The 26,337-nt window shown below is 39.0% G+C and overlaps 1 protein-coding gene across 1 annotated transcript; it reads right to left on the bottom strand.

The window, feature by feature from the left end:
- Positions 1 to 225: 225 nt before the first annotated feature.
- LOC133404266 (testis-expressed protein 2-like) lies at positions 226 to 25,684 on the bottom strand. The gene is made up of 13 exons (XM_061679998.1): positions 25,523 to 25,684; positions 24,974 to 25,065; positions 14,622 to 16,125; positions 14,306 to 14,506; positions 13,849 to 14,155; positions 13,440 to 13,663; positions 13,118 to 13,282; positions 12,606 to 12,705; positions 8,107 to 8,224; positions 6,622 to 6,735; positions 5,017 to 5,232; positions 4,704 to 4,824; positions 226 to 1,832 (listed from the first exon to the last, which is right to left on the bottom strand). Exons 2-13 carry the CDS (start codon positions 25,039 to 25,041, stop codon positions 1,689 to 1,691), a joined length of 3,282 nt encoding a protein of 1,093 aa, XP_061535982.1. The 5' UTR covers positions 25,042 to 25,065; positions 25,523 to 25,684; the 3' UTR covers positions 226 to 1,688.
- Positions 25,685 to 26,337: the final 653 nt, after the last annotated feature.

Raw genomic sequence — 26,337 nt, 5'->3', positions numbered from 1 at the left:
TGTACTTTGATTGAAATAGTGTACATTATCAATGCCACCTGCTCAGGGTGTACCACGCCTCTCGCCGAGTCAGCTGGGATAGGCTGCAGCAAGCCCGTGACCCTGGTGAGGATAAGCGGTACAGAAAATGGATGGATGGATAGGGATAAACAAGCGAAGGTGATTGGTGCAATTTATAAAAACCTTAATTCAGGAAGCTAATGTCGAGGGACAAAAACAATAGACTTTCTCTTTATTTTTTTAATCATTTCAGATTTTGCTTCATAAACAAGGCAGATACACAATCACTTAATTTGGCTTAAAAATTGCACATCCATTTTTAACAGGTCAGTAATAATTCACAGATACAAATCGCCGTGATCTTCATATACCCCAAAAAAAAAAAAAAAATCACGATTCCATTTATTCCAAAGTAGACAAAAACAAAAGCCACATGCCACCTCATGTAAAAATATTTAACAAAAAGCTATGAGGCATATGGGTAAATAACCACAAAATCTATTCTGTTGCAGCCCATTAGTATCCTTACAATAAGGACAAGCAGTTTTAATTCCTGTAAATGTGTTGTAGCAATTGTAACTAACAGTACATCGCAACGGATGAGTGTACCTTTTAGCAGAGAGGACTGGCACTGTATGCCGCCTGAATCGGAGGACTTTGGTTAACAGAAGTATGATATTTCCCCCCCCCCAGCAAGGTGCCCTATAAGTCTATACATTCTTGGCAAGAGAGGCTTTACTATTGAGTACCTTAGCATCATCAGAGTATGGTCAAACTTAAATGACATGGCTCTTTGCAAGCACGATCTTTGTTCAAGTTGTTTAACTCAATCTACCTCCAACACTTAAATGTTCATTAAAAATAAATGATAATTACGCCACAATTATTGAGACATACTGTACACTGCATTTCATCACAATAATGTGAAAAGGAAAACTCTACTTTGTGCATACCTCAATCAAAAAGGTAGACACTTCCATTATATTAAGAACAAAAACTGTCCACACATACATTCAATAGATCTGTTAAACAAAACTTCTCGATAGACTTCTATACCACATCATTCATTAGTCAACGCAGCATTTATATCATTGCACTTGTGTTCACGCATGTATGGAATGTACACAGTCAAATCTATTTCTTCTAAATAAGATTTGCCATTGAGCATTTCTGTAAAGACAGGGATAAAGGGCAATATTGGCATAAGTGGCATTCAGGTTGTAGTGACAGCAGAAATGAATACTGTTAACACCTGATCAGCAACAATCTGAGCTTTTACCTGCTTACATCTTCATTAACTCTCGACAACTGACACACTATGTGCTCTCTTTCTGGGGCCTTAAGACATCTGGTGAATGCTTCTATACGTGTAGCACAATAAGGAGGTACGTGTAGCACAATAAGGAGGTCACACATTGCACCCTACTGGCTTAAACCAAGCCATTCTATCGCCAATACATTCTTACATGAAAATCCTTCACAGATATGACAAATGCTATAAAACTGAGCAGCACACACCTTCTCTTTAGTGACAGTATTTGGGTAAATATCTTGTTCGTTTCCATTTTGAATTGGTTGGGTAAGAATTATTCACATCGTGAGGGTATATTTCTCATATCAACTTTGGCCCCAACTTAAGTATCTGTATTTTTTGGGAATACTGTATTGTAAACAGGCAGTCTTTGTGGCTAGCTGGTGCCATCCCTCTCCGGGTGCAAAGGCTCTTGGGACACTGCAGACCAAGCCGAAGGTCCAGCAGTAGTTCGTTGGTCCATGGCAGAGTGCATGATAGTCAGCCACACATCATCCATGTTTGGCATTACAATAATTTTCTGCAAAAAGAGAATTAGTGATGGGATCACTTGTTGGACTTCGTTGTTATTTAGTTATTTCGACCCATGTATAAACAATTCATTCCAGGAAGCTCTTCTACCTGTAATTCAGTCATATTATTTTCTAATAGGAAAGCATGGAATAAAATCTCTATCACAATAATTAAAATATCTCTGTAGCAAGCAATCAGGGAAGCCACGGAAATTCCAAACAGATCCAGACTTAATTCTTTGTCCTATGCTGAACAGAGCTCTAGTGAAGTCATTCATCCATAGTGGTGTTACATCTTTTGTGTCACAAAACAAAGACCACCAAAACCCAAAGAAAAATAAAACACAGACACCGCTAATGAATTTTTTTATGAATGCTGAACTGAGGTACAGTAATCCCTTGCTATATTGCAGTATATTCATTGCGGATTCAGTGCATCACAGATTTATTTATTTTTAAGGTCAGTGTAGTGCAGTTACTCACCTGCACAGTAACATTTGCACAACCAACATTGTCCCAGATGATCGCACTACTCGTCACTTTAAACCGCATACAGTCCTTGAAGTCTCATCGCCCTTTGCACAATGGTCATTGCACTGGACTATTGCAATATTAGTCGTTCGAACTGCTCTAAGTGCTAGAGGACTCTGCATCTTTTTGCACAATTGTTTTTTGTCAATGTCTTGATGTCCCCAGTGTTCTGTAAATTGACTGTCTGTTGTACTAGAGCGGCTCCAACTACCGGAGACAAATTCCTTGTGTGTTTTGGACATACTTGGCAAATAAAGATGATTCTGATTCTGATTCTGATCTGATTCTGATTTCTAATGCAGTCAGCTTTATATGCTAAATGATTTAAATGTGGCAGCAATGACTCACAGGCGGTCAAATTGGGCTCTTGTACTTAGCAGAAAAAGAAACCTTACCGAGTATGTGCAACTGATACATTTGGTAAATCAAAAGGACATGACCAGAAAGTCACAGTTTTAAAACACAATCAACAGTCAGTATTTTCTGAAATAAATTTACAAATACCAATCTTAGCCCGATGAATAGCTAATGCACACACTCAAATCAATATCAACAGGAACAAATGCAAGAGAACATTTAGCACAACTACAGTACTACTACAGTACATTTCTACAACTACAGTACTGTAGTCGAAAACAATGTACCCATAATACTTTTTGCTCACTACATTTCCAAGACAGTCAGTGTGAGGAACGTTGCAAATGCTTAACCCAGGAAATCGCCTGTTGATCATGTCACTCAAGCAAGGCATGCCCAGTAGGCTTGCGTGTATACCTCAAGTGGACAAATAAAATGCCCGCACCTCTGTAAAGTGAATTTTATACAGTAATATAGTTAATAGTGCCATGAAAAAGTATTGGGCCACTTCTCAAATTCTTATATTTTTGCATACTTTCCCCACTTTAGGTCATCAAACAAATGTAAATATCAGACAAATATAACCCAAGTGAACTTAAAAATGCTGTTTTTAAATGATTTCATTTATTAAGGGTAAAAAAACTATTCAAAGTAACCTGGCCCTGTGTGAAAACGTTATTACCCCCCTTGTTAAATCATGAATTAATTGTGGCGAATCACAACTTCTGGTTAATTTTCACCGATCACACCCAAGCCTAATTACCTCCAGACATTTTCAATAAAAAAATCACTTAAAACATAATTGTCCCGAAAAAAATCAAGTCGGACAAAAAAAATCTACAAAAGCTGCAACAAAATGACACAATCCAAGAAAATTCCAGAACAGTCAAGAAATAAAGTAATTGACTATCAGTCTAGAAAGGCTTACAAAAGCCATTTCTAAAGCTTTAGGATTCCAGCGAACCATAGGGAAAAAAAAGACTGTGCAAAAATGGCATCCATGGCAGAGTTCCAAGATGAAAACCACTGCTGACCAAAAAGAACATAAGGCTCGTTTTACTTCTGCAAAAAATTAATGATTTCCAAGAAGAAAATTATATGAACTGATGAGATGAAAGTTGAGCTTTTTGGAAGGTGTGTCTCACATCTGCCAGAAATGTAGCACAGCATTTCAGAAAAAGATCATCATAGCAACAGTCAAATAGTGTCGGTAGTGTGACGGTCTTGGGCTACTTTGCTCCTTCAGGACCAAGATAACTTGCTGTGGTTGATGGAACCATGCATTCTGCTCTTTAGCAGAAAACCCTAAAGGAGAATGTTCAGCCACCAGTTTGTGACCTAAAGCTGAAGCGCACTTGGGTTCTGCAGCAGGATCACGATCCAAAACACACCAGCAAGTTAACTTCTGAAGGGCTTTAAAAAAACTAAATCGAAGTTTTGGAGTAGCCTAGTCAAAGTCCAGGACTTGAATCCGATTGAAATGCAGTGGTATGACCTTAAAAAGGCTGTTCATGCTTGAAAACCCTCAATTTTTGCTGAATTCAAACAATTCTGCAGGGAAGAGCTTGCCAAAATATTTCCAAAGAGATGTGAAAGACTCATTGGCAGTTATAGAAAACACTTGATTTCAGTTGTTGCTGCTAAGGATGGCCCAACCAGTTATTAGGTTTAGGGGCGCATTACGTTTTTCACACTCACACACACACAGAGAGAGAGAGAGAGAGAGAGAGAGAGAGAGAGAGAGAGAGAGAGACAGACAGACAGACAGACAGAGAGAGATATTTTGAGAAGGGGGCCAATACTTCATGGCACTGTAATTGGTCAATGCTTCATTTATTTAATTTACTGCCGCGATAAATTAGGGTTTACTTTATCACCTTCTAGTATGATATCAGTCATTGTAAACATATAGGGAAGTTTGACTTTAGAAGATCCACTGTGTCTTGCAATCTAAATGCTATGCACCAATTAAATATATGGTGCATCAGTACCTGAAGCTCCTGCTCCAGTTTTTTCTCAATCCAGTCGGTGACATGAGCCAGAGTAACTTCTCTTTCTCCCAGTTTAGGTCGTGCCTTCAGTTCCAAGTGAGGGGGCTTCCTAAAGCCATACCTGGAGAGAGAGAGAGAAAAATAAAATAAAAAGTTTACACAATAACTGTCCCTAAACCTCCAAAATCACACACACACTCACACACTCTTTACATTTACATACACTAGGCCAGATAACTCACTGGAGTTTTACATTTCCAGTGCAGGACATTCAATTTCCCAGGTCATGAAGATGCCAATGTCTTGAACGTACCAAATCCTGTCAGTGGGCGGGGGAGGTATGTTGACTGCAAGAGTTCCTTGGAGTTTCTGCAACTCCACTGTGAGAAGGAGAGGGGTGTTGGATACCTCCTCCATCTTCTTTTTGATGAACTCTGTCTCTGTGGCTTTCTGGAAGTATTTGGACTTAGTGATCTTGTCGACAAAGCGCATGATCTTGCTGGGTTTGTGGCCTCCAACAAAAGTATATCTAGATAAAATCACAAGATAACTTTTAAAATCTGAATTTGTTTAATTACTCAATTATACAATGCTATGATTGCATTTATTGGTTGGGATAGTAATGGATGAAAAAGTGATTTGTTCTGTACAAGTCATTCATTGCAACACGTCCTTTTCTACCTTTGTCGTGTTTTGTGTTTGTTTATTTTTTATTAACTACAAATAATCTACATTTAAACCTGACACACCTGTTCAATATTTACGACCAAAAATCATGTGTGCAGAGAAAGCCTACGACTCCCAAGTCATGACTCCGTCAATTGTGACGTGAAACTGAATGCAGCCAGTCAAGCAGCAACCTGAAGGAGGAACAAACATGTCCTACCGTATTTTGTATAAGTAGGTTCACCAGAAGGCAAGAAGTATTTTCCAAAGAAAGTCTATATTGACGACGCCACCATTCTAGAACACTCTTGCCTCCGGTCCCTTCGGCAACACTCGGGAAAACATCGGCGCAACATATCCGGTAACCTGTAAAACTAGGCCTTCAAAATATCAGCATACCAGTAAAATAGCACAAAGTTTGGTGAACCTCAGAAACAGAGGACCAGCTCGTGGAGCTGTGGGCAGTCCGAGAGTGCTTATTTAACATCTCAGCCAAGATTTTCCACTTTCTTTCTCTCTCTTTTTTTTTTTTTTTTTTTAAATTAACTTCGGGATTTTTCTATAAAAATCGTCCTAAGGCCACCATCATTCCCTCGTCTCGTGTGTGCTCTTCAATGTTGTGTTGCTTGTCTTCTTTGTTTTATAGAGTCCATTGATCACACGAGATTTTGGTCTTGGCGTACTAGATTAGAGATCGATGGTAGAACAGAATTTTTGTGTGTAGTGTTCTGTGTTGACCACACACAGTAAGACCAAAACTGTTAAATGCCAGATTTTTTTTTTTTTTTTTAAATCTTAAATGTGTGGGGTCTGTAACAGATAAGAAAAATCTTTTAAGATTTGAAAAATCCTTGTGTGTACTGGGTATTAGAAGACCTTTCACCTCCCATCTAACCAGGCTTCATCAGTTCATGTTAGAAAACAAGAATGAAATGCCCTGGATTAATTAGCATTTTCACAGGCAAACGGTAATGTAGTATTTACATTTTCTACTCAGTAGAGGACAGAATAGTGCTCGAAAGTTGACCAAAACAAGGAAATTCTCTGCTTCCACAGTAGAGCAAGTGACTGAAAGAATGAAATGCTGAAACATATATTATGGTATATGTACTCAGTAGTGTGGTAGATGACTCACTGTGCAGTAACGTGCAAGAAAATCACTATCACATCTAATAGAATACATTGGTATAACAGCAGGACAAGGTGCTCAACACAAGCTTGTTGTAACACACATTTAGAGACCTTTCCTCACCCTTCAGCTCCAGGGACTTCATTTGACTGATCAGACGCATCTTCTTCATCCGATGAGCCTGCACTGGAAGACTCCTCATCACTGTCAGCCAGGCAGTAAGTTCGGGGTCTGGATCTATAGCCACACCAACAGAAATGTATTACTGCAAGCCTCCTTATTCACCTATCACATCTACACATGGTTTTTGTGCAAATCCAGAAATACAGTGCCCTCCGAAAGTATTGGAACGACAAGGTAAATTCCTTTGTTTTTGTTGTATTCTGAAGATGACATTTGGGTTCCAGATCAAAAGATTAATATGAGACAAAACAGTTCAGAATTCCTGCTTTCATTTCATGGTATTTACAGTACAACAAGATGTGTTAAACAACTCAGGACAGAGCACCTTTTGTTTGAAGCCACCCACTTTTCAAGTGAGAAAAAGTATAGGAACAGACATTATTAAATTAACTTAATGTGACTAACATTTAATATTTGGTGGAATAACCCTTACTTGCAATAACTGCATCAAGCCTGTTGTGGTATGGCCTCTATATTTCTTCTCACGAAGTCTCTGGAAGGTTTTAGACTGGCCAAGTCAATCACCAGACCTTAACCAAATAGAGCATGCTTTTTACCTCCTGAAGGGAGAAACCCCCACAAACAAACAAACATTGAAAGAGGTGGCAGTAAAGGCCTGGAAAAGCATTTCAAATGATGAATGCAACAGTCTGGTGAAGTCAATGGGTCGCAAACTTGATGCAGTTATTGCAAGTAAGGGTTATGCCACCAAATATTATTTGTTATTAACTTTAAGTTAATTTAATCATGTTGGTTCCAATACTTTTGCTCTCTTGAAAAGTGGGTGGCTTCAAACAAAAGGTGCTCTGCCCTGAGTTGTTAAAGACATCTCGATGTAAATACCATGAATGGAAAGCTGGAATTTTGAACTTTTGTCTCATATTCATCTTTTGATCTGAAACCCAAATGTCTTCAGTATACAACAAAAACAAAGGAATTGACCTTGCCGTTCCAATACCTTTGGAGGGGACTATTGTGGCTAAATATAGCTGTTGTTCATTAACTTAACATATTTTCAGAAAGGATTCTAGAGAATAACATGCCCCTCAGAAATAATGCCATTGCAATTATTACACATATTTATATGAAATGCTACAACCCAAACTACACAGGCAAATCATTTTTAATGCCATCAATCAGCACTTACCAACAACAGAAATGTATCCATTTAACAGCAGCATAAAAGCAGAATCCAAGAAAGTAGAGAGGAGGAAGAGAAGGTATAGAAAAATCAAGAGAAACAGGTGAAGTTAGCTCAATAAAATGTGATTTTTTGAAGACGAAAAGTAGCTTTTTATATTATGCAAAGGGGAAACTCCCCACATCCCCAAAAATAAAATAAATTTAAAGAAAAAAAATAAATCAAACATGGAAACCACAGACCTTTTCTTAAATTAGTAATAGTTTCGAGTTTGGATTCTTTACCCATCTTCTCCTAAACGGAGGCTTTCTCCTTCCTTGCCCAAGCGAATCAGGTTCATCTTAGTTTCAAGGGTCATCAGGAAGGACCCACTGTAGGAAATGTTCAAGTCAAACCACAGACCTGCAGGAGCAAAGTGAAAATGAGAGGGGTACAACTTAAAAAATGGGCTGATTTGTAGGGCAACATGTGGAGCTATGGTTAGCACAACCGCCTAGAATTTTGTTTCATATTCCATGTTTTTGTGGGTTTTCTCTGGGTACTCCAGTTTCCTCCCACATTCCAAAAACATGCATGTTGGGAAACTGAAGATTATAAATTGCCATTAGATTTGACTATGCGATGTGAAGTTTTTTTTATATAGTGGTTTATAGTTCTTTCATATTAAGTAAACACTTGGTTGGATCTTTTTTTTGCGTGGATTACTGCATCACCAAAAACAAAGAAGGTGTTACTATTAAAATTGGCATGGACGTGATCATCCTGTGACACTGCTGGTATGTTATGGAATCTCAGGTTGCTTTGATAGGAGCTGTAAATCAAGTGTGGTGTCTCTCAGCTTCATCTTGGCAATACAGTTCCATCCAAAGAACACCATACCCACTATGAAGCATGGGGGTGGAAACATCATGCTTTGGGGCTGTTTTTCTGCAAAGGGACCAGAACGACTGATCCGTGTAAAGGAAAGAATGAATGGGGCCATGTATCGTGAAGTTTTGAGTGAAAACCTCCTTCCATCAGCAAGGGCATTGAAAATGAAACGTGGCTGGGTCTTTCAGCATGACAATGCCTGGGCAACGAAGCAGTGGCTTTGTAAGAAGCATTTCAAGTTCCTGGAGGAGCCTAGCCAGTCTCCAGATCTCAACCCCATAGAAAATCTTTGGAGGGAGTTGAAAGTCTCCACAGCCCCAAAACATCACTGCTCTAAAATATATCTACATGGAGGAATGGGCCAAAATACCAGCAACAGTGTGCGAAGACTTAGAGAAAACGTTTGACCTCTGTCATTGCCAACAAAGGGTACATAAAGTATTGAGATGAACTTTTGTTATTGAGCATATACTTATTTTCGACCATGTTTAGCTAACAAATTCTTAAAAAAAAAAAAAAAAAGACGGATTTTCTGGGGTTTTCCCCCCTCATTTTGTCTCTCATAGGTGAGGTATATTTATGATGAAACTTACAGGCCTCTGTGACCTTTTAAGTGAGAGAACTTGCATAAGTGGTGACTGCTGACTAAATACTTTTTTCCCCCACTGTAACTTCAAAGTACACATATTGCTGAGACATACATCGTTGTCTCATTGCATCATTATGATGGCAGAGTGCCCCACTGAGAAATTAAAAAACTCCAATATGAATGGCACAGTATCATGAGCAAGTGCAGCATAATTTTTTCCTCAAGGATATAAGGCTCAAGGAGGGATTGTGATTTGGTGATGTTGATAATATTAAAGATATAATAATATTGAATATAGTGTGACTGACTCCAACCCTCTTTATTTATTTATCTGGGCTTGGGATCTGCACTGAGTTGGCCAATCACAATCAAGAGCTTCTTGTTTTCTTTGTACAGTGAGTAGTATTCAGACCCCCTTAAAATTTTCACTCTTTGTTATATTGCAGCCATTTGCTAAAATAATTTAAGTTCATTTTTTCCCCTCATTAATGTACACACAGCACCCCATATTGACAGAAAAAAACGGAATTGTTCTTCTCCAGAGTGCTCAGGACCTCAGACTTGGCCGAAGGTTCACGTTTCAACAAGACAATGACCCCAAGCACACAGCTAAAATACAGAAGGAGTGGCTTCAGAACAACTCAGTGACTGTTCTTGAATGGCCCAGCCAGAGCCCTGACTTAAAACCAATTGAGCATCTATGGAGAGACCTGAAAATGGGTGTCCACCAACATTCACCATCCAACCTGACAGAACTGGAGAGAATCTGCAAGGAGGAATGGCAGAGGAATCCTCAAATCCAGGTGTGGAAAAACTTGCTGCATCATTCCCAAAATCACTCATGGCTGTATTAGCGCAAAAGGTTACTTCTACTAAATACTGAGCAAAGGGTCTGAATACTTATGGCTGTGTGATATTTCAGTTTTTCTTTTTTAATAAATCTGTTGAAGTGTCAACAATTTGTTTTTTTTCTGTCAATACGGGGTGTTGTGTGTACATTAATGAGGAAAATTAAAACTGAAATCATTTAGCAAATGGCTGCAATATAACAAAGAGTGAAAAATGTAAGGTGGTATGAATACTTTCCGTACCCACTGTATGTATCTCAATTGGACAAGATTCCATTCTATTTTATGTACTTTGACGTAAACAGTCCTTGGTTAACCTCAAGAGGGCAGCAAATGTACACAGATGATGGAAGTCAAACGGGGAGGTAATGAGAGAAAGTAAACTTGAGCCAGTGCCAGATTTTTGTCACTTTAAAAACATTCATCAGGTATACAGTCATGCGATTGGTCAGGAATATCTCGCAGATCTTATGCAATTTAACCTTCTACCAATCCACACGACACTGCGGGAAGACTAGTTTTGCTATCTCACAATCCATCATTCAAAGTGTCATTCAAGTTTATGATACTGGAGTAGACTGAGCAACCACAGGTGTGATTTAGTTGTGCTGGTCATAGTTAAAGTGCAAGCTTGTGAACAATGTTATCCCCAAAGAAGCAAGTAAGCAGCGGGTTTATTACGTTTGGATTAGATTTGTAAAGTGTGCTGAGAAAATAAAGGTTTTTCCTTTTGGAAACGGTTTTAACTTGGCAAGATACCTGAGCACCTTCGTGATGATAACCTCTTTGGTAGCCTTCTGGTTGATCTGATTGGCCATTCGCACGTGTAATAAATAGAATGTTCTTCCAATCCCCAACTTTCCTCAGAGTGGCCGGCCTTTCTCAAACAGTTTCTCTCTCTTCATTCCAAGATGCATATGGAATGACGTCAGGTTAAGTAAAGGCTTCAAATGTGGTATTTGTTTTGAAGCAAAGAAAGATAACGCAAAGATTAGACAATGAATAGGGACGATGGTGTCCAGAACATATGAGATGATGCCAAGGGGACAGAGCCATCAAGTGTGAAATTAAACAACCAAATAGCTGCCAGCTCACTATTTCTGAAAATTTGTCTGTGAGAAAGGTGTTCTAAATTTTACATAATACAGCCTCCACATCTCCACCCATGACCAAGAGACCCAACTATTTGTATACAAGCTATTACAACGTCAATTTTCCATAATAGTTTCCCTTTAACATTATGATCATGTCAATAACTTCAGTCGTTAGTGCCACATTAGAAGACAGTGGCATAGCCATTTTTAAGCATTCACTGAAAATTAGTCATGGACATATATGGATATTTTCCACGATTATATTTGGATATATTGGCATCGCAGTGATGCATTGTAATTAATGTGGGGGCATTTGAAGACACAGTTGGTAGCTATTTGGGGTTGAACCGACTAGTCGACTTCCCAGTGACGTTTATAGCATGAGGTCGATTAATCGGCATTCATGTTTTGGCGACAACACTGACGCTTCGCTGAAATTAACAGGTGGTGAGTCCGCGTAGAAAACAATCAGCAGTGCCTAAAAGCGTGTGATACAATCATAATAAAAATGAGACAGGTAGCACGGTCACTCAAAATATGCACCGCTCTCCTCAAATATAATCAATCTGAATGTGATTGGACGAATGAGTCGGGGAGTGTGTCCTGTGCAGCCGAGAATGAGTGAAAGAGCTTGTGTTTGGAAACGCGCACAGAGAAATGACGACTGGAAAAAAATATATCATCAAATACTCTAAGTCGAGCAGACTATCATCACCTTATCATGGACTACAAAAAATCTGAAGTCGTTCAACCCCTAGTAGCTACCCTGCACATTGGCCATACACGGACAGACGGCTACAGTGTGGACTACCTAAAAAACGCATTCACCCATGCAGATTGTCTTCTTGCATGGACATTAGAGACACTCATGCGCATGACAGTAAAACATGAAACACAATTACACAAATGCTTCAAGACAATGGTGTGGGGCAATATGCACACATACTCAACACAGTATGTAATATTTACATACAAGACCTGCTGTAGGGCTCAGTGAATAGTTCTCAAACCAATTGAATTCCATCCATCCATCTTTACACTTTTCTCAACTGGAAGCACAAAGTCCCAAATATCCTGACTGGAAACATCAGCGGAAAGAAAATTTGAGACCTGTCAACCATGGGATTTCTTTTTTTGTGCACCCATACACATACATTTTTTGTTTAGTGACGTTTTGTACTCGCTGAAAACTACAATTGTCTTGCTAGATACAATATTAATAGCCTAGATGCGTCCCTGCAATGTTGGTTTCTTTTAGTTAATTTGAGCAGATGATTCATTTGCAAAAGATTTCAATGAAAATGTTGTCATAATTTAAGAGTTTGTGCACAAGTGCTTCAGCTGAGCGTATACATATGTTTGCATTCTTTTCTCTCTCTTGCCTTTATAGTCGATGGAAGGACTGGACGCTCCAAGGATCCTTGGTGTGGCCACACCCATATCTAGTTCTGTCAGGGTTAGCTCATTCATGAAGTATGGCAACTGGAAAAGACAAGTAGTAATTACTTATTCTCCCCAAAAATATTTTATAATTTGGGAATAACTTATTAATAATAATAATAATGGTTAACAAAAAGTATATAACACAGATAGAGAGACATAACACACAAAACACATCTCTACATGTCAGTCCCTTGTGGATATGTCTGTGCTCAAACATTTTCCAGCACCGTACTGCTACACTACAATATTACCAACCTCACCATTGAAAGAAATTACTGGAAGGAACCATTATGGAGTCTAGAACTATGTTATTATCAAACAAATAATGCCTAAAGGACAGGAAACCAAACCATAAAAAGCCTGACTGAATCCAGAGTTTGATTTTGATCCTGAATTTGAATTTCTTACGCTTGTAAAATTGTAAATGTAAAATGGGCCTCAATCTGCTCACCCGTATCTTGCTGAGTTTCATTTGAATCTTCTTGGAGACAAGTTCAGCCCAATAAGGCTCCCGTAGAAAATCCCAGAAGAGTCGGCCAACAGCTGCATTCACCCAGGCAACAGGATCCTCCCCCTCCTCCTTGAGCTGCTCCTGTACTAAGGTGGGGCTCTGAAGCTATAGGAACAATACGTTGAAAAACAAACACACATTAAGGATAATCAACAGGTCATGATTCTAATATACTTAACATTGATATATAAAAGATAACTGATTTGCCATCTATTAAGGAAATACCTTTAATCGACAATGAGCAGAGTGGAATGTGTAATACCTTCTTGTCAGCTCCTGGGCTGCTCTGGGGACAGTGGAGCTCGGAGCTGGTAGCAGGGGAGCTGAGTGCAACCTTTTTTGGCAATAATGAAGCCATGTAGACACTGTAGTCCAACAGCTGGGTTTTGGCACTGCCTGCTGTTGGGCAATCTTTTGTCTTGGGTTGTGATGCCAGGGCATCATCCAGACTGCTGCGGCTACTACTTCGACTGTGAGAGTTCAGTGCTGTGGGCAACAATTAAAAGAACAAGCTGGGGAATTATCAAAGGTTTTCAGTCCCTTTTAAGATGATCTTGAAATGTGTTTATGGACGATAAAAATATAATCAATAATCAATCAATTACTAAAATGGGCAGTTGTATGGAAGTAACTGAGAATGTTTTGGATGAAAAGAAATAATTTATTCTCACCAGTTCTGGATCTTGCAGGACTTGCAGCTTTTTTCAAATCCACCTTAAGCATAGAAGCTGATATAAACCTCTGGAACCACTCCTCTTTCTCCCTCCCAGTCCTTCCAAACAGATAGAGAGTAAGCTCTCTACTGGAGGACATTGACCGGGCTGACTCTTGAGTTCCTCCTGTTCCCTCTCCTCTGCTCTCACTGGTGTCACCTTCCACCTTAGATATGAAATCATCCTGTTTGCCGAGTTCAATACAGATGGGATATTTTTTGTTCCATATCCGTTTCCTGGCCAGGCTCCGAGGCACTAGATGTACCTAGAAGATGGTGTGGATTACATGTAGTTGTTGGGTTAGGTTTATGAATGGCAGGCTAGCCCTAGACCTAAAGATAGTTGGAAATGATCATGTATCAAATAAAGTGTGTCTGTGTGTTTTATGGTGGAAGAAACTCATTCAATAACATACTTTGCTGTTTGTTAGATCATAGATCTTCTGGCTGATGTAGGTTACATCCGGTTTTGGTTCACTATGAATGGCACGTCGGGCAATATTGTGGTTTGGTTTAGACAGACGGATGATGGAGCCCTCCAAGCGGACAAACACAGAGTGTGTCAATGTGGCATGGTAGGTTTCTGGGTCATAATTTGTTATTTCATTCATCCAGCCCTGATGAGGAAAAACAATGTACAGGTTTAAAGTTTTGACAAGGAATTAGGCTCAAGAAAATATTCAATTCTTGATTGATTAATGTATTACATTTAAAAAAAAAGTGTCCACTTACCTTAAAGATTTCTGGTTCATTAATGTCTAATCGTGTAAGATTCCACAATTTTCCATGGAGTTTGGAATCTCTGAAGCGTCTGTCAGGTTTTGGTCCAGTCAGCCACACAACTCCTATTGCGACAAAGAATCCTAATGCCACGGCAAGCAGCATTCCTCTGACGTAGTCCGGCAAAGGCAATATAAAACACCCATAGACCAGAATAGTAAGAATGAAAAGGGTATAGTGAGGAACACTAGGTGTGGGCTCAGCATCTTCAGATTCATCCTCGCTGCAAGGTTCAGTATTACCACTTAAAGGCAGTTGAGACTGCCTACCAGTTCCAGTACCAACGTCAACATCAGTGTCAGTACAAGATTCAAAGTCCTCGCTGTACAAAATGCAAAAGTCCTCATCCTCCTGTTTTGCAAGAGCAGACATGGAGCACTTGTCCAAATATATTGGGAATGAGAATGATTTGTTGGGGCTCTTCATGTCAAAAGGTGCCACATGAGAATCTGCTGGACCAGAGTTCCCAGTGCTTGGGCTTTCCCCTTCCAATTCATTGCCTTCTTCCTCTTTGATGCAGTCGTTGTTGCTGTCAAGGTGGCCACTGACGGAAGTCAGGTTGTAGAGTTCGGATGCACTGGCAGATAGAGCCTTTGGTCGACTAAGGCTGCTGCTGCTCTTTTCATCGATGATCTTACTCAGGAGCTGAAGTGGTTCATAGATGGCCTCTGAGAGACGACGTTTAGTGTCTTCAATTCGTGCTTCAACCTCTGAGACTTTGAAGAAGCTGCGGTTATCTGGTGAGATTAGTGGAGAAGAAGGGGCTGTTTTTGAATCACCAGTTGTTGATGTACTAGTATTCTGCATCCGGGACTGAGTGAATTGTTTGAAGAGTTGCAGATTAAGGCGGGACTCTGAAAGACGATAGGGTGAGGAATCCTGAGAGGTGTCAGATGATAACGATTTAACCAGAGATTTCATCAGATGCCTATGCCTTGTTGTGGGAGCGGTAATAGAAGAGACTCCATCTTTAGTCTCAATGTCAGAGGCAAAAGATTTCATCAAAGTTAGAAAGGACTTGTCAGCTGACGGAAAGCTCAAAGATTTTGTGGGGGATGGATTGGAACTTGTGCCTTTCTGCTCGACAAAATCTGGCAATGAAGTTGTGTGACAAGTAGAAAGTGGAGAAAGTCTGATAGATTGGGGTGTGGGAGCCAGATCATCTGAATGCTCCGATTGCTGTGCTTCAAACATCTCCTCACTAGCCTCAACGCCTGTCACAATATTTAATTCATCCTGAGTGGTAGATTTGGAGGAGACTGATGTTGTGTACAGCTCTTCCTCCTCCTCCTCTTCCTCCTTCCCAAGAGCTGAGAAATGGATAGTAAGGGTCTCATTTGACTCTGATCGATGGACATGGAGTTTAGGGGCCAAAGCAGGTGGCTGTTTGTCTCTGAAGTAAGCGCTTTCTGCATGGCTAGGGTGCTGGCTAGTCATTGCAGTACTCCCACTCAGTCTGCCAAGAAGAAAAAGACAACACTGAAGTTAGTGCATTCCGAAATAATATTGAAAATAACCAGTTATTTTTAAAAAACACTTTTAAAATAAATTAGATGCATGGTTGTTGATAAACATAGCGTTTCCCCATGCACAGATTCCATTTGATATGATGTACAGCAGAAGCAGCCAACATGGTTCCCGCAGGGAACCATTAAGTCATGCGCAGAGAAATTTTGTGTGTACACCACTTTGCACAATTGAAATAAACAAAATTAAATATCACAAATAACTTTCACTTTTTATTATTTTATTACTTCTCTGGTCGCAAATCCTTTGCAGTCAATTAGAGCCAGAAGTCTGGAATGCACATACATCACGAGACACTGCATTTCATCTCTCATGATGCTCTACCAAGTCCTCTACTGCAACTATCTTCAGTTTCTGCTTATTCTTGGGGCATTTTCTCTTCAGTTTTGTCTTCAGCAAGTGAAATGCATACTCGCAAAACTAATTTCACGTATTCACTGTGAAGGGTAGAAAACGTGAACCCCTAGCATGACGACTGCTCAGAGAGCTAATGGAGTCAGAAGTGCCAAATGATCAATCAAGGTGACGAGATTGGAAGTGTTGGGTAAAGCTGTGCTGGTCTATTAAAAAAAAAAAAACAACAACACTTGCAAGTTTTCTAATCTTTATAACCATAGTGATGTAGCCCATACCTTGCACAAAAAGCTCTCAGAATACCTCAGAATTGTAAACTTGCATGAAGCTGGAAAAGTGCCACAAAAGTACATATCCCCAAAAGCCTTGATTCTCATTAGTCCACGGTAAAACAGATTGATTGATAAATAGAAAAGGTTCAGCACTATTGCTACTCTCCCAAAGAGTGGGCCGTCCTGTAAAGATGACTGTAGGAGAAGAGCACAACGCAGAATGGTCAATGAGGTGAAGAAAAATTCTAGAGTGTTGGCTAAAGATTTAAAGACATCTCTGGGACACTCTAACATCTGTATTGAATAAGTAAAGCACGAAACGAGAAAGGATGCCATAGGAGGACACAACAGAAGAAGCCACTGCTGTCCAAAAAACATTGCTGCATGTTTGAAGTTTGCAAAAAAACCACCTGGATTGGAAATTGTTTGGAGAGATGAAACATGAAAAAGTTGAGTTTTTTTGGAAGGAATACACAATGAACGTGTGGAGAAAAAAAAAAAAGCACAGCACACCATCAACAAAACCTCATCGAAGGGGCATGATGGTTTAGGACCATCACAGGGCCTGGATGAATTGCTGTCATCCATAGAAAAATTAATTTTAGAGTTTATCAAGACGCTTTGTAGAGGAACGTACAATAATGTGTCTGGCAATTCAAGCTTATGTAAGAGTGATTTTTTTGATTCCGCTAATGTTGAATGTAATAATAATAATAATAAATCCATGTACTGTATTTACTTATACATGTAAGAAGAGTACAGCGATTGACTGTAAAATTAGATCAGGGGCAGTCACAGGTATTATTATAGATGAATGAACAGTCAATTGTGGTGTGAAGAGTATCAGTTCTTAAAGACACTGGAGTTCAGAGTATCTATTTATGAGCAGAAAATTTCAGTTTGCAGGAGCAGAGGTCGAGGAAGCCCTTTGTGAGAAATAATTTACTCTATCTTGTCTTTGTAGTGTATGCAAATGCATATACCGTAGGTTGAAAAGGTTTTGCAAATCACTGGATTCTGTATTTATTAAAATGTTTCACAACATCCTAACTTCATTGGAATTGGAGTCTGTATAATTGTAAATTTAAATTACTAATAAGATGAATTTTATAGCACCATTCAAGACTGTAGATTACTCTCAAGTATTACCATAATCACTCCACCTGTATATTTAATTTTTATTTTAGCTCTCGTGTACATTTTGTAAATGTTGAAGAGACAACATTTTGATCAAAAACAGTCAGTAGTCTTCTTGTGCTGAATCTGATGTCATTTGTTGACTGGTTACACTGAGGAACAATTTAAAAAAAAAAAAAAAAAAAAAAAAAAAAAAAAAAAAATTCTGAGTTAGATTTTTATGCTGATTAAAACTAAAATTGGCATGCTGATTCCAAAATTGCAGTCAGTTTTTTTTCTAGCACGTCGTTTTTTTCTCCACAGCTTACCCTCCAGATAAGCAAAATTCCACTGATTAGCTGTAGTAAGACTTGCCAGTTGATTATGATTGCACTCATCTAGAGCTACATGGCAACTTGTTTGTGCAGTCACAATTGAGACTGCGGTGAGAGGTGTGTGCAGCTCCCAATACGTCGGTACTATCAATATCTGCAAACAGAAAGCTAGCATAGTCAGAATTTTGTAGGATTTGTCCCCTATCGAAAAGATCCATCCATCCATCCATTTTCTGAGCCGCTTCTCCTCACTAGGGTCGCGGGCGTGCTGGAGCCTATCCCAGCTGTCATTGTGCAGGAGGCAGGGTGCACCCTGAACTGGTTGCCAGCCAATCGCAGGGCACATACAAACAAACAACCATTCGCACTCCCCTATCCAAAAGATAATAGTGTTAAATAAACATTGCATGGATGCCCGCTTCTTCCATATTTCATTGTATGTCAATATTTGAAAAGTTTGATAAAACAAGCACATATCTGTTAACTACAGTAAAGGAAACGGGGATCTATAGTTCAAAAACTTGATGTAATAGAGAAAAACTGACATCAGTTTTGGATTCCGCACCCAAAAATTAGTTAAAAACAGCTGTCAGACCTAACTCAACAAAAATTGTGTTCCCCAGTGTTATTGCAAATAAAAACACATCTGCTAAATTGACACATACAGGGTAAAGCATGTTATTTTGTATTTGGCTCTTTCCTGCACTAGGGTGGCATAACATTGAGGAACATTGTCAATTTCTCCCTTGACAATTTGACATGCCCTTTAAATGACAACCATAAGTAATCAAACCAGTATGATGTCAAGTTAGAAAAAAAAACAGCATTGTTCCTCAAAGAAATGGTCATACTTTCATGGTTTTTGCTTTGAGCTGCAGGGTATTCGACTAAAAGATTGCAGTTTGTATTGCATCCATTGTGCTCGTTCATATTTCAGACTGAATATGACACCCACTGTCTGACTTGCAACTTTCAACATCATTAAAACTTTATTATTGCACTAGCTTAGGTTATTAATAGACTACAGAGTGTTCCGACTTGCGTCACAATTCACGTTACAGCACATCGCTGGCGTAGGAATGGAACTCCTTCGTGAACCAAGGACCCTGTGTCCAGTGAAATATTTAACGTGCATCCAAGGGGAACTTACGTTTTAGTTTACAAAAAATGTTTTGACAGGCATGTGTTTTAGTTTGCAAAAAATTTTTGGACAGGCATGCATCAGAAACGTTATTACTAGGGGTGTTAACAGCGGATTCATATTCATTTTCAAATTGTTCTGTGCAGTACAGAGGAGTAACAAGTCCCACCTACGAAGATAATAGGCAAGGGACAAACGTTAACTACCTCGCGCCCTAGTCACACGTCTACTTCATAAACAAATACAGTGCCGCTCAGCCTCTGGCTAGCGGATGTCATGGCTAATGACATGCGTTTGATAGTTAGTCAAACTCGAGCAAACGAAAATTTCAGTGCAGCATGAAAACAATTTATTAGCTCAGTCAAACTTCCCAGTGCATTTAAACACCCTCTCTCTCCCGGGATCTTCAGATGAAGCCATAAACTCTTCAAATTGTTACTGTATTTTTCTGCATCGTTTATTTCCTAAAGAGGAAAAAAATAAATACAAGATCAGTGCTGAGATATAAGTGAAATGTTGTGGCTGTATAGAAGTAGGATGTATGAAAGGTTTTTCCTTTCATATCACAACTGCTCACACATGACCATGTCCAATCAACCTTAACAAAACATCACTGTTGTCAGGGCAACGTAATTGGGCAAAGCATTTCATAGTTAAGCTGGAGCGACAAAGGCCTACATTGTTATTAAATGAATGCACACCCCATGGGAGACTAAAATGGTGTGTGTTATATCATTGTTTTAAAAACTAATCTTTAGCTCATGGTGAATGACTGCTCAAAATTCTTAACTGAGTGACTTTAATTTTGTAGTAGACTGCTGCACTATCCTTCTGGGTGTAAACTGAAATAGTATAATGTAAGTGTTTACTGATGTTCAGGCTAGCACTATCCTTCTGGGTGTAAACTGAAAGAGTATAATGTAAGTGTGTACTGATGTTCAGGCTAATTACTTTCAAACAAAACATTGCCTTTGACATTATACAGACAGATTAACTTCAGAAAGTGAAGACTATTCTGGAGAAGGTAGGCATATATATTGTAACTGTCAAACTCTGTGTTAGATATATTTTAGAAGTTATCATTTATTTGCTTAGCTTGCATTAGTATTTTGCATTGTAGCTTGCATTAGTATGATGGACAATTTTTAGAAAGAAAGATGTCTCGCCTTCAAGAAGATGACTCAGCATCATCCGATGGAAGGGCGCCTTGACCAAGGACGTGATCGGATGTGGTCGGGACGTGACAGGTGTTGGTCTGGTCCCATGTTTTGTGTTGTGTCCGTGCGAAAGGCACAAGATGATAAATCCCAACGATACTGTTGCGAAAGGGGCTAACAAAATCGGCGAACCAATAACGAGTGTCCCATTTGGACCCTCGACCGTAAGTTTCCCATGATTTATGTTGTGTCTTAGTGCTTAGAACATTATGTCTTGTAAAACCCTCCTATTTTCAAATATTTACAATTGAGAGAGATGCCTTAATGAATATAAATACAGCGGGTTTCAGTCATTTTTAAGTCATTTCTTTGAGCCAAGCCATTCCTTCATTATTCACCTTTTTATGTAAGCGCAACACAAGATTTACCCTCCAGACACGCCTTTTTTTTTTTTTTTTTTTTTTTTTTTTTATAAAGATGATCTTATGCAATCTTTTAAATCAGGGGTGTCAAACTCATTTTTGTCACGGGCCACATCGCAGTTATGACTTCGGCTACGACTGTGGACCCATATAAATGAAAGATTACCTCATATACTGTAATTACAGTATACACAATACATTGATGAATAACCAGTTTTGAAATCAGAAGGCTATAAAAACACGTTTTTCAACTATTACATTTCTTTTCAAAGGGGGATTGGTAACATAAAATGCTTGCAAATATCTTAATGGTATTACACCAGCTTTCGCAGCCCACATAAAATGATGTGGTGGGCCGGATCTGGCCCCTGAGCCACCAGTTTGACACCTGTGATTTAAATGATTGCATAATTCATTTAAAAAAAAAAAAAAAAAGATGAATTATGCAATCATTTAAATCACAGGTGTCAAACTGGTGGCTCAGGGGCCAGATCCGGCCCACCACATCATTTTATGTGGGCTGCGAAAGCTGGTGTAATACCATTAAGATATTTGCAAGCATTTTATGTTACCAATCCCCCTTTGAAAAGAAATGTAATAGTTGAAAAACGTGTTTTTATAGCCTTCTGATTTCAAAACTGGTTATTCATCAATGTATTGTGTATACTGTAATTACAGTATATGAGGTAATCTTTCATTTATATGGGTCCACAGTCGTAGCCGAAGTCATAACTGCGATGTGGCCCGTGACAAAAATAAGTTTGACACCCCTGATTTAAAAGATTGCATAAGATCATCTTTAAAAAAAAAAAAAAAAAAAAAAAAAAAAAGGCGTGTCTGGAGGGTAAATCTTGTGTTGTGCTTACATAAAAAGTTAAATAATGAAGGAATGCTTTGTGCTCAAAGAAATTACCTGAAATACTAAATAAACCTCTCCATTTTTATCACAGATGGTCAAAGTTTTGCCTGAGCCCGACTTGTCAAATCATTTGACAAACAAGAAGGAAAACAAACCCAAGTAAAACAAAACTGCCACTACCTGTTTTACTGCATTTCAAGAACCAAAGACACAGCTGTTTGCCTTTCAAACAGACCGCACACCTAGTACTGCATATCACTGAACTGCTTGGGTAATTCGACCATTACTAACTGCCACATTCACTCAAACCCTACATACACTTATTTTTAACTCGCTTTCATCAACAGATATTAGAGACCCGATTCACTCAATCATTTGAATATGCCACTGGCTGCACTGGCTCGAGACATCAAACTGTGACATTGCTCCTCACCTCACCTGCTGCTCAGAACATTATCCACCCCCACTATTTCGATTTATGCTTTTTTTTTTTTTTTTTTTTTTAAATAGATAACACTAAAGCCTCTATTTTTAACAGCGCAGATGATGGCACACACCATATTGGTGCCGTCTGATCTGTAGCAGGGAAACGCATAGGGTACTGACTAGGGCAGCACGATATATTGTTTGATCATCATCATCGCGATGTACGCATAAGCAATAGTCACATCGCAAAAGGTCCTGACGATGTAGGGGGGAAAAGAACTCTGGTACCCAACATGCACTGCACACATCATTCCACCAATCACAATTGCATTGTGAATAGTTTAGGGTCGCAAAACCTTCTCCAAATAAGAAGCAAAACGTTCTTACTTCAAGTTATTTATTTGTCACTCCCAGCTGTAGTTTACTGTAAAATTGTCAGGTAAAACAAATAAACAACGAATATCCGCTAACCTAAGTGCTACCATATGGTGATAAGAAAAGCTACACACTGAGCATCACAGAGGTGTGGTGTTGTCCACGGGTGCTTCGGAGGACATTTTGGATTATCGCTTGAGGTAATGGTCACATGCTTTTAATACGACTCGCAAACAGGCAACATTACTCGTTAGAGAGTGCTAGCCCTAACATTTGTACATAAACATGCTTGCGTTCTTTCGCTTTATGCTCTAAAGTTTCAGTAATATTAATTTGTGTAAGCGAATAAATTACAAAGGCGAGCAAGGTATCTGATTTGCCGTTTCAAGACATAATCCTATTTTTCGACGTCAGATGATATGTCGGATAAATAGAGTCTCATCTTGTATCTAGAATATTTTATTTAAAGTCCTGCGATGCCGCCCAAACTTTCTGTGCCTTCTAAACGGTATATAGTTAGCAGCAGAGAACGATGGGTGCCGCTTACTAGCTGAACAGACAACTTCTCTACATATTGAAGGAAGGGAGGTTCACCGTTGTCGGCAGCCATTAAGGCATAAATGAATCTTCAGTCCGGTACATGAAGAAGGACAAAAAGAATACAAGGGTAATAATGTACAGTAAACCTTTACCTGGCTGTGCAGTATATCCGAAATCGGCATCACCTTCAACTTCAATGGAGTATAGTAACCTGGTAAGATTTGTTGTTGCTAATATTATGTATGAGTATAAAAAGTGTTTAAGAGTATAAAACGTATTTACGAGTATAGGTAATATTTGTAAGAGTATGCCAGAAGTTAATAAGCGTGTGGGAAAGAATAAATGTGGGACTGGAGAGATTCATACAACTCCATCCATCCATCCATTTTCTACCGCTTATCAGAGGTCGGGTCACGGGAGCAGTAGCTTTAGCAGGGACGCCCAGACTTCCCTCTCCCCAGCCACTTCATCCAGCTCTTCCGGGAGGATCCAGAGGCGTTCCCATGCCAGCCAAAGGACGTAGTCATGTCATACAACTTTATTATGTAAAAAAAAATTTAAAATAAATAAATACTAATAAAAAAAAAAAAAAAACAAGGCTACCATATCGGCGAGTTCACTTATCGTGGGGGTGTGGCCTGGCAACCTAACTGCTGCAATAAATGAAGGATCACAGTACCAAAAGCAGGATGTAATGTCTGGTGTTTCAGGATGCAATGTCTGGTGTTCAAAAAACTTATTCAGTTTTCAGTTTCGTGTTTCATAACTTTGGGCTTTAGGTATTATGTCTGTGAAACATAAAAAAAAAACTGTTTTCATATATTTTGACAATAGTGGTAAAAAGTTCTCGTGCCTGAGCAGAATTGCAGACATTTAGAATACGGGTCAACTGTGTAAATACTGACTTTTCCAATAAAATGTTCAATAATGGCTTTAAAATTTAAATGAAACATATCATTAGGGAAATCTTTCTTTAAAAATGGTGAAGCAGCATAGTTGGAGAAACGCAAAAATATGAGTCACTGCCAAATCATTTGGCCAAGGCTCGACTGCATTATGTTGTTCTGTTGCTTATCATCGTGTGTATGTTATCTTCCGAAAGAGTGTGCTCAATCAATAATCATCACAAGGCTTAGTTTAGGTCTACCGTGGCCTAAATTATCAGCCCGATGTAGTCCAGGTTGTCTGGGCAGAAGGTGACGGCATAACCCGTGCTACATGTATGGGAGAATAAAAACCTGGTAGTTCAAGTATGGGGTGAGCTTCTTGATAGCAACATTGCAAAGCGTGTTACTTGCAAATATACCCCTTTCTTCTATTGACGTTTACGATCCACGCTTTTAAAATGTTGGCTTCCGGGGAAACCTTAGACCTCTGTTTGAAAACATTTGTTAGAGATAGGTTCCCCCTGTCATTATTCACACAGGTCTGCAACTTTCTACATTTTAGAGTAATTACCTTGAGGCTAGGTTTCCTGCGGGCTAATTTGCCTATTATATTTCCACAAGATTTATGCACATCTCTCTTTCAAGCCTTGCAAAAGTTGTATGACTTTGAATAAAACCTTTTATGAGTACGTATAAAACATGAACATTGATATGTTATGGACTTTGTCCCCTAACACGTGCTAGGATTCTAAGAAAAAAGGCTTGCTTTTTGTCTATTTTGATCCTACTCTTCCTCTTTTCGCTCTCTAGCTGGACTTTGTCCTCACATAAGGTCATTTGTAGCTCAGGAAACCGATCGATAATGAGTTCGCATTTACTGGCAAAGTGCTTACCTTGTATTCTCATTGCCATTCAATCCAGCAGGGGACGTACATCGGCCCACTGCAGAGTCAAGTTTCATATGTTCATGATTCTCAGGCGGCTTCTGTAAAAATGTCAACAGAAATAACGATAATTACGTGGGACTAACAAAAAAATAGACACCTCTGGGGGAAAGTACTGTTTTGAATATTTAACTAATGCACAGCAATGGCCTCATGACTGGTTAGTGTTGTCAGCAAGCATTCTTGCAAACAATAAAAGGCAATGGCAGCTATTATCCGCGTTCGAACTCAAAGGAGAGGTAATTGCCTTCCTTCTAAATTGTGCTTCAAATGTCTCCTCGAAGTCTTGACAAATATCAGCCAACACTCACATATCATACTAGTTAATCAGACGTGTATTGTTAGGCCAACTCTTCAGCTCAAACACAATGCATGCATGAAAGAGAAAGTGGCTAGCTTGCTACAACTTCAAATCCGGTGTTGGCAAGTCGATGGTTACATCGACACTAGTGCTATGAGAACGGGCTTGTAAAAGAAAAAGAAAAAAAAACAGCTTACCGTGAAAAAGCAACTTCATTTTCCTCACAAACGTCTTGCAAAACTGACTGTCCGTAAAATAATCAAATTTCTTTCCGCACCACAATGATGTGTACAAATGCGTGTTATCAGTTGTTGCCCAACTATGTTCGGTGTCTTGCTTAGCCTGTTGACAACTGACTCCATTCCTTATAGGAAAAAAAAAAAAAAAAAAACAACGATTGGACGTTGAAAAGGCCAGACTAGTCAAGCATCGAGTAATGATCACAGACTCACCGTGTGCTCGAGTCTTATTCGAGCGACGTTTCAAACAGCGATTTAGAGAGTCAAGAACAGATGAGGCAGATGTGACAATGCTGCGTCGTTCAAGTTGGGATACAAATATTGTAGTGTAAACGTTACAGTGTAAAGTTTGGTTATTTTCTCTCATCGATGAACAAAAGAAAAATACTAAATGATCTTGTTTTCAAAATGACCTTGCATTCGCCACCAAATAGATCAATTGCTTTTTTTTTTTTAAATGACATTTCAGTAAACAAAAATCCGTCTTGTTGCGAGTAAAACTGCCCTAATAACGAATGAAATAAATTCTAGATCATCATTGACGTTTGGCAGGCGCCTTAGATATTCGCTTCAATGGAAATGCTCCCATCTAGTGTAATGGTTTAGTAGTACATTCAAATAATCGACGTACTCAATTTACGTTCAAAACCATTTACGTAAAATCACATAATGACGTCTCTCAACGTTTGTGTACTTGTGACTGATTAGATAGATAGATAGATAGATAGATAGATAGATAGATAGATAGATAGATAGATAGATAGATATTGTTG

This window comes from Phycodurus eques, chromosome 6 (genome assembly GCF_024500275.1).
Source record: "Phycodurus eques isolate BA_2022a chromosome 6, UOR_Pequ_1.1, whole genome shotgun sequence".
NCBI classification, from domain to species: Eukaryota; Metazoa; Chordata; class Actinopteri; order Syngnathiformes; family Syngnathidae; genus Phycodurus; species Phycodurus eques.
The sequence above is the reverse complement of the archived record's forward strand: the minus strand, read 5'-3'. Positions and strand labels throughout refer to the sequence as shown.